Source organism: Polyergus mexicanus, unplaced genomic scaffold, assembly GCF_030449975.1.
Source record: "Polyergus mexicanus isolate NDT 795.1 unplaced genomic scaffold, iyPolMexi1.0 SCAF_2, whole genome shotgun sequence".
Taxonomy (NCBI): Eukaryota; Metazoa; Arthropoda; class Insecta; order Hymenoptera; family Formicidae; genus Polyergus; species Polyergus mexicanus.
The window spans coordinates 4,394,968-4,404,963 of NW_027223322.1; the positions used below are offsets into that span (position 1 = coordinate 4,394,968).

The 9,996-nt window shown below is 36.0% G+C and overlaps 1 protein-coding gene across 1 annotated transcript; it reads right to left on the reverse strand.

The window, feature by feature from the left end:
• Positions 1 to 715: 715 nt before the first annotated feature.
• LOC138944672 (stress-activated protein kinase JNK-like) lies at positions 716 to 7,843 on the reverse strand. The gene is made up of 8 exons (XM_070315522.1): positions 6,643 to 7,843; positions 5,994 to 6,123; positions 5,035 to 5,232; positions 4,447 to 4,581; positions 4,222 to 4,351; positions 3,331 to 3,489; positions 3,056 to 3,180; positions 716 to 2,684 (listed from the first exon to the last, which is right to left on the reverse strand). The coding sequence occupies exons 1-8, from the start codon at positions 6,777 to 6,779 to the stop codon at positions 2,532 to 2,534; spliced, it is 1,167 nt and encodes a 388-aa protein (XP_070171623.1). The 5' UTR covers positions 6,780 to 7,843; the 3' UTR covers positions 716 to 2,531.
• Positions 7,844 to 9,996: the final 2,153 nt, after the last annotated feature.

The window sequence follows — 9,996 nt, forward strand, 5'->3', positions numbered from 1 at the left end:
GGACTGTAGCGATATATTCACATAACTATCGTCGTGGAAAATAAAAATTTAACGTTTACATTATACAATTATTCTTCATCACCATTTCGTCGATTCGGTATTTATTTGTAGATTCTCCTCTTCGAGTTGCGTAATAAATACAGTTATTTCATATAATAGTCATCATAATCATCAATATTATCGGCTCTCCCGACCCGGTTTTCCCTCGTCCATTATTATACGACGATCGTTTTACGATATTTTCTTGTCAAATATTTCCCCCCTTTATATATATACTATATTTCCCTATATATATAATACGAATCACACACACGATCTAATAAAAAGAATAAAAATTCAATAAATCCTTTTTTTTTGCAAAGCTTCACGTCTTCGCAAAACAAACTAAGCGAAAATCATCTGTTTTCGCCGTTTCCAATGCATGATCAATTCTATTTTTATTTTATCAATTATTGCGTCGATTTAACAATCAATTTCCGTCGATTCTTTTGTCGATTGCAAAGTACTAAGCACCGTGAGTTCATCGCGCGACACGTTATACGCGAGATTGCACGAGAAGAGAGTAGTATCATCTAGTATCGCTACTATTCGTCTAAAAAGTATAATTGGTAATTGCAGGATCGTAGGGTCTCTGATGCTATTATACGAAAATCGATCGTTGTGAGACATTGCACTACCTCTTGCAATTCTCTCTCTCTCCCTCCCCCCCCCTCCCCCCCCTCTCTCTCTCACTATCTCTTTCTCTCTGTTGTATCGATAAAATTAATCGTCAATCCCTTACGACTACAAAATTACAAATATGAAATATCATAAATCGCGTATCTACTGGCACTGATAATGACCGAGACGAAAGCACACAGAGCGGAGATACGAAGTATCCAAACGAAAAATACATGCTTACGAAAAATCGGTATCGCGCGAGATCGTGCGGACATTCTCGTTCAGCACTCTAAAATTCACAATAATAGTAATTATTATTATTATTATTATTATTATGTACAAAATCCTACTCCTTTCTCTCTCGTCGATCGCGTCTTCTTCTTTAACGATCGCTTCGAGACTCGTTTTTGATACATCGTTTATCCTATTTCCATTGCATTTTATACGCCTCATTGCATTGCGCAGCACGTATATTGTACGGAATAATTCCGTACAAATTAAATTAACAAATATACCTCCTTCTAAAATTATATTTTTATCGCAACTTCTCACAACTTAACGAAGCAAAATCCCAGGGATTAGTCTCGTCTTGATGATCACCCGCTACCTCCGCGACAAGATTATCGAGCGACTATAAGCTCTGTATAAATTTTCCCTTATCTCCTTATATGGTATCTTTGCACCCCGTACATCGAAAGAGCATAAGATAGTTAAAGTTACAATGATACATAGTTCAGAATCATGTGTTCCCGTACGTGCTTAACAATGGTACGAAAAATATATAAGTATATAATTGTTCACGCGCAAACGATAAACGCGCTCGATCGATTCTTTCGGGAGTCGCAGCGGGCAATCAATCGATCACTTGATTCGCCCAGTTTTTCTTTCAAAAGTTAAAAGAATGATTCAGCCTCCAACAATTGTAAAACCTTACAAACTGTAACACAGAAACGATATTTATATATCATTTTTCTTTTCCGCGTCGACTTTATTGCTATGAAATACACGACAAATGTCCAAGATTAGAATGACCATAGAAGTTCGAAACATCGACGTATGCTTGTAGAGCAAAGGAAACTCTCGTACTAAAAGGAAAGTCAAGTGGACGCGGTGTCCAACGGAGATAGAAATATCGTACCGTGGAACAAGGATTTAAGGATTCCTTGAGGAGGTGCTCGGAGAGTTTGCGTCGGTTGAAGAGATAAATGAACTGAGATAAAAAGAAAAGAGGCTCATCCAACAACCCAGGCTGGCAGTAGTTGAGAAGACGACAATGCTCGACACGGTAACTTCTTCGCCCAGGTAGTTCGATCGCTTCTTCTCTTGTCCTTTTCTCTGCGAACTTCGTCTTCCAATCTTGACGCGTGTCCCACAATCCTTCCCGACTTCCATAGCTCTTGTGAGGTGCAACAAAAGTGACAAGGATGTTTCAGATATTCGGCGTGTGTCTCTTGAAGATAGTGGTCGCGAATCTCGCTTTCTGGATAAGGGGTACATAGTCAGATCGTTCCAGAGAAGAAAAGATCGAGCGGGGAAATCGTTAATGGATCATCTTCAAAACTAGCTTCATTGATCACGCGTACTACCCGAAGACTCTGATTTGCTTTTCTGTGATGCTCGACAGAGTAAGCTTTTCCCTTTATCATGTCTTTTACCATTTCTTGTCTTTCCGAAGGAAAGTTTAGAGGGAGATCGGTTCGTGAACATCAGTTCATCTTCTTTCTATTCTTGTTTCTATTTTTCTCCGGTTTCCTTTTTTCTCGCTATGTCGCTCCAGCTACGTCATCCACGCGGTAAGTCAGACTATTCGGATGCTTTCTTGAAGGATTCCGCGAAAAAGGATCCGCGCATGAGCTGCTGCCTCGCGGTATCTACCGACTTCCAGCGCTCTCTGACGATTGGGCGACTGCCGCAGGATTGTGACTTGTCTCGTATTCCATCACTTCCTGGTAAATCAGCTCTTTCCACTGATCTACTGTATGTTCCCTCTCGTCCACGCTATGATCGTACGGACCTGGTGCGGGCTGTAAAACAAATCAGAATTTTTTTCGTAAATAATGTAAAGTTAATAATCGACTCTTTAACAAGAATTTCTTTGAGAAATAAAAATGTGGCAAATATTTCTCTAAAAAGGAACATCTCTAACGTGAAGAATCTCTATTTTATAATCCATATTATCAAGATTTTTTATTTCGTAAAAATATGATTACTCGCTATTTTAGAAAATATATTTTTTGGAGATACATTCGCGCTCGCTTCGAAATATAGGAGAGAAGAAGAATTTAATGCGCTTCCTCGAATTAAATTAGTAAGCACGGTAAATCAAATGATTTCCCATAGAAGACTATCCGATTAGCCGGCTTATTCACGCGATCAATCGATAAAACCTACTTACGGCATTGACTTCCCCCTCGTCGTACCAGACATTTATGTAATTGTGCAGCAACGCCTCGTCCACGGAAATGCGTCGCTCCGGATCGATCACGAGCATGCGTGACAATAGATCTCTGGCTTGGCTCGCTGGAAGAGGAAATAAATATTGTAAAAAGAAAAACAAGGGAAGACAAGGTAGTGGTGACGAGAATGCGAGATCCTCTCGTCCGAACGTCGGAACGCGCGCGTTCCACGATCGATTCCGCTACGCGGACATCGACTTGCTGACCCACTCACCTTTTAATCTATTGTGCTCCGAGGAGTCCGAGGGAAAAAGGACATCCGGAAATAGCCTCTCAAAAGGATAGCCTGGATATCGCGGCCTGTTCTCCACGTAATTCCTGACAGTCGGTTGCAGCCGTTGCATAAATTCCTGCGCCGGAGTACCAAGTTGCTCTGCAAATAAAAAGTTATGGAAAAATGAAATTCGAGAAAGAGAAAGTAGTCTATTGATAATGTCATAAGCTGACAGGATATCATGATTCTAGTGTTATTCGTAAGATATAATCTGTCCCGATTCTTGCAATAAGATAGAATAGACAACACATGTATGTAATCATAATTATTCTTCTTTTAGCATAAAGAATATAGGCCGTAAAATGCGGAATGTCACGCGATTATCTTTATAGCAAAAAAATATTAGAAGAAATGATGTAAGGTAATTAAAATCGTTCACTTATAACAAACAAGTTATAAAATAAAATAATTATATAATTATTTTTATAATTAATGAAATATATTGGACAAATTCAGATTACAATTTTTTGAAATTCTGGTAAAATTAATCGCTATTTTTTATATTTTATTTAATCCCGAAAATGCGCAATAATAAAATAACATTTATATTTATATTTATATTTAAAATAATATGTATATTTATATTTACGCACAGTAAAATAATATTTAAAACATAGAATTTTTTTCATTATAAATTTTATTTCACATCTTCAAAGTTCAAAATTGATTTCATGTCACAAAATTTTATTTTACAAAATCGAGTTTTCTCAATTTATCAACTAATAATATGAATAATATAGTTAGATTAATAATACAATTATGCTATGTATATATATGTAAAATTATATATTAATAATATAATTACTATCAATCAAAAAGAATCAATCTTACCGATTATTTTGTTCCACTGATCGATGTGATCCGTCCCCGGGAAGAGAACACCACCGCGTATCATCTCGCCCATAATACATCCCACCGACCAGATATCCACGTTTTCCTTGTAACCCATGCCTAGAATCACCTGGGAAAAAAGATAGATATTCCGAGTAAACGAAGAAGTCGAACCGGAAACTGGCGACGTAAAAAATTATATCTCGCGAGAGAAATTTGGCTCACCTCTGGCGCTCGATAATACCGCGTTACGACATAAGGTGTCATCATGAATGTGGTGCCGGCGGTTCTCGCCAAGCCGAAGTCGAGAATCTTTAACGTACAGTCGGACTTCACGACGATGTTGCTTGGCTTTAGATCCTATACGAGAAGCAAAATCAAATTTTAGAGATTTGTCCGATCGCTTGAGAAAAACACTAAAGAAAAAAAGAAAAAAAAAAAATAATTCAAAAAATATACAATCTCTTTTTGTGAAATTGATATAAATCAGAAGAATAACCATCACAAAATATTAGCGAGTTAATCGCATTAACGTCTAAATTTTAATTTTTAGCGCGCAATTACGCGCTAATTTCGTAATCACTGCATTTTTAATGAGGTACGCGACAACGGTTTAGTTATTCTATTATACGTGCGGAACGGGAACAGAAAATTAATTAAAACAAAGGCAATTATTTCTTTCGCCGCGAAACAACAACAATAATAAAGATATAATATGCAGAAATGGCCGTCGTTAATGAATCTCGTTACAGTAAATTAAATGGCTCCGGTGGTTATGCAATTTTTATCTCGAGGTGCGACGCGCGAACATACCCTATGAATGATGCCGGCGGAGTGTAAATGCTTGATGCCGCACAACATCTGATAAAGAAGATACGACATACGCTCGTGATCCAGATCCATCTGGATCACCTGGCACAGATTCGCGTCCATGAGCTCCATCACCAGGTATACGTCTTGAAACTCATCCAACGATCGTTGCGGCGTGAACGCGTTCAGGAGACCGATTATCTACGAGGTAAAAAGTCGTAAATTGAGAAGTCGGATGCAATAACAGCGTTGCAAGTCAATTTCGCTTTCGAAATCATCGAACTATACAGCAGTCTGAATATTATTAATGACCGCAAGTAAAATTTATTCTCTCGCTCTTTCCTTTTCAGTTACGTATTCAAATTTCAATTATTATTACATTCAACCCTCTTCAATTATGCTCCTGATATCAAATTAAATGATCGAAACTGAAAAGCAGTTGACTCGATTCGAAAATTGGATTAACGTTTGAATTTACTTTAAATTTCCAATTTCCGCAAATCTCGAGTTGTAATTTAATTAGCACACATGCCATTGCCAGAAATAAAGTGGATGAAAATTATGATCGCGAGTACAATAGGGGAAAAATTAATAGCTAAGCGCTACTTGTATAATAAGTATATATATAAATTTTTTTAAACTTACTCTTGTGTATATATATATATATATATATATATATATATATATATATATAATACAAAAAGAAATAATAGACAATAATCATGAGTAATAATATAATTAAAAAGATAATCATATATATATCCTTTCCGCGCAAAACGTATTAAATTTAGCAGCAAAGCTTTAACACTTGAATAATATAATATTATAAACGTATAGATTTTATTGCGATTTTTATCATTGCGCATATACAAGACAAATATGACGTGTGCGTGTCCAAAGTCAATATATATCACGCATCGAGGATTGTGGCAACGAAACGAGATTGAAATGATGAAACTTACATTTTTGTGATTGACCAGCTTCATGAGTTTGAACTCTCTGTAGGCCCTCTTCGCGTGTGTCACGTTTTGAAAAGGTCTGGACAGCTTTTTAATAGCCACATTTTGCGCAGTGACTGTGTCGTACGCCGCGCTACAACAGAAATGCAAAAAATCAATTATGCATTTAATCAATTTAATGCTCCCTAGAGTAATTATTGAATTAAAATAAATAATTTAACGCTAAATAGTATTTAAGCGAAAACTTGTTAGCATTTAAATATATTTTATTTCTGATTCTAATAAAAATTATATACCGTGTGTCTACGTATAACTTCGTTCTATTTATCACAATATTCTTTTTATTTAATCAAACAAGGTGTATAACATTAATGTGTAATATTACCAACACACATTTTGTAAAAAAAAAAAAAAAAAAAAATATTTGCAAAATATGTGATAAATCTTTTAATCCAGAAAAAATAGTTAATAAAATATACGGTGATTCTATTGCAAATATTGAAAGAAACTACACGTCAAATTCTCAACATTAACTACAACAAATTTAACACACATACATGGACGTGCTGTTTGATATGCGATAAAACTGGTTCAGAAAAATGGGCACACAGGCAGCATAAGACGCATCGTGTGAACCATAGGTTTTACTCACCAGACGATACCCTGAGCGCCGACGCCACGCGGTACAACGTCAACGTACCTCTCGGGTATGCAAAGCTCCGTGTCACCAAAAACATGACGACAATAGCCGCTTCGAATGTTGCTCGATTCCATCGCGTTCGTCGCCATCGCATTACCTCTTTAAAGGCGACTCTTTCAGCTCGGCTCTCTTTCTCTCTCTTTCTCAAAGCTCAGATACCCTCTGCTTCTCGTGGCGGTTCTCGTATCTTAACTAGGTAGTGTATATCGTCGCTCTAGCTACCAAACCAACGACACAAGAACTACAAGGAACGAAAACAATCAAGTCGAGTGGCGACGGAGAAAATTTATCATTGTCAGATTTCTCTCGCCGAAATTCGCGACTAGAAGATTTTCAGCGATTATATGGTATTAAATGTGCTTATCAGCGCGTAATGAAATCCATTAATCTTTTCGTTAATATCGTGCAATTGATCAAGGAGAGAAAGAAATATGGATCTATCGATTATTGACGCTGTTATTAAATTGAACAATTTGTTCTGCTAAAATTCGCATGCATCTATTTCCTTTTTGTTCTCAACGATTTATTTTTTGATCTAATTTTTTGGTATTAAAAATATTCTTTTATTTCTTTTATAAATTTATTTGTCTCACCATACCTGTGCATAAATCAACGAGTTAAAATACATCTGCGGCGCTACATCACGAATTTGATTATTTATTGCGAAAATGCAAGCTTGTCAAGAGTACTAAATTACATTTTGCGTCTCGCGTTGCAAAACGGGTCGCGTCTCGCGAAACGTAATTTTTCTCCGTCGACCATCGCAACAACGTCACCGACAGTGGTCTCAAAGGACAAACGAGCGTGATGTGTAACTCTTGGAACGAACTCGAGTTTTAGGCTCGTTATTCCACCTGGCAATCCTTCAAAGATACTCTCTTTCTACCACGCGAAAGCTTTCCCTTTGAGAGCCGCGTCGCATGAAATCATGCTTGATTGTCGGAACCATCCGTACACAGTTTAACGCGCTTTTTCTGAACGCGCGCGCGATATACTTTTGTGAAATTTCCTTGCATAGTGTCAATGTCAATTGTGAGCCAATCCATAGTGCGAGAGAATTGGTGGATGGATCCAAGAACCATGCAAGGACAAATAAATCGGCAATCAAAAAAGTAAAATCATAATCGATAAGCAAGTATGTAGTTGCAATAATATAGCTGAAATATTTTGTGCAATAAAGATTTATAGCTATTATACAATATATACTATATTCAAAAAAATATTGTATTTTGTTAGAAAAAATGAAAACTTGTATTGTATATTAGATGCATTAAGGAAATCAAAATAGACGTTTATCGAGCCACGAGTACTTCATATCTTTCTCATAAGAAGTTGCGTGTGATAATTTTTTATAAAATTATTAGCTTTAATATATTTTTAAAAAACTTAGTATACCAAATATTAAAATAATTCATTAATTCCTTTAAAACTATTATGTACATTATTTACTGTTTTATGTGTTGGATTGTCGCAAAAATCAATTTTATAAGTCAAAAATATCTTGCAGTCGCAGCTCGTTAAGCGAACGCGATTGAATGCGAAAACGGGTTCAATCATCAATCGGAGCAATCATCAATTAAACCGGAAAAATAATGAGCGGCACAAAAAAATACCGGAGAAAGCAAAGCATGCGGATCTTACGTCGACTCGTAAGCATGGATTCGCTACGAATGGCAAAACATTTCCCTTCGCCCTATCTTTCGTAATGTCATCCTTTTGCTACCGAGATCATTTCCTCATGAGAGAAATCGTATTCGACGATCGGTTAAACACGGTCAAACAAGCTAAAAGTTTTCTCAAACGGTTCTATGTGTCTACCTAAGATCCACTGGGTACATTCAAGGAGATTTTAAGAAATTCTCTCTCTCGGCGAAAAATTCTGTGACTTTATAAAGTGATGTATATATCGCTGTGCCTTTTAAAATAAATTTAATATCACAAATTGTGTTTGTAAATACATTTAAAATTGATACAATTTATTTTTAAAAGCTTAATATTGAAGAAATTTAGATAAAATGAAGGAATAGTATCTGGTATAACAGAATTTTGATCCATTTTCTCGAAGAAATTAAAAAAGTAATCTCACAAAGTTCAGGTAAAATTTTAATTAACTTTCTCGACAATTTTTGAAAAAGTTAAATTCTCTTCAAGTACAAAAATATATTATTAAAATTATTAAAAAGTTTTTAAAAACTTGGAGATATATATCTATAAATATTTAATAACATATTTCTTAATAAATTACAAGAAAATATATGAATTTATAAACTAAATTTTTTTCGGTTTCTCTATACGCGAAATAGCTTTAAAACATATCTTTTCCAGCAGTAAAATCTTTCGTGCGTGAAACAAACTTAATGTTCGGAAAATATTGTCAATTCAAAATACTTTTCAACGGTACTTTATACAGCATTATCTTAGCTTTAGAAGAGTAAGAATATCGAAAAGGACATCTTCTATATAATTGCAAATTTCAATAATTATGATACAAGATGCTTAGTATAAAAGTCTTCTTAACAACTGACATTTTGTGAACAAAGATATTTCTCTTTTTATATTTCATGACAAGATAATGAAATTTTTAATATCAAGAAGAAAATTTCTCCCTTGCGGAGTATCCCTGATAACGCCAGGATTAACGCACAAATTCCGCTGTGTATAATATCCGATCGTCGTTGGTCGATTTCCTAGCGCGAATCCTGACCTATCTTCCGTGCACACAGGATCGACCAACCTTTCTCGAAAGCAGCTGGCTTTTCGAGGGATGAGACAATGCGAGGCGAGACGCCTCGCATGTTGCCCGTAATGGACCACGCCACGGTAGAGAATTTTATCGAAAACCGATATCCGCATTCCCTTCGACTATTCGTTCGTTCGTTCGTTCGACTTACCTGCATGGCTATGGTGTATTGTTGGAGATTGCGCTTTCTCGGATAATGCAGTATTTCAATTTCTACCGAGAATGTCGAAAGGGGAGACACGTACGAGGCGCCAAGGGGAACGGTCCAGGGAACGATCATGTGGACTTTCTCATTTACGATCGATACTGTTCGTCATGAATTTCAACAATTTCCGAGTTTGATCTAACAGACTACCACGCTACATCACTAATAGTTAACAGTTAAAGCCAAGGATGAAAACTAAGACAGAAATTGGTCCTTATTCGTGAAATAGTCGGATCTATTCGAACAGCAAATTAAGAGGACTAATGTATAACAATAGTTTATTGTATTTTCGCAAAGTTATCAAAGATATTTTGAGGAAAATTACCAAAGTCGAGAAATCAAAGTTTAAAACAATTTTCTT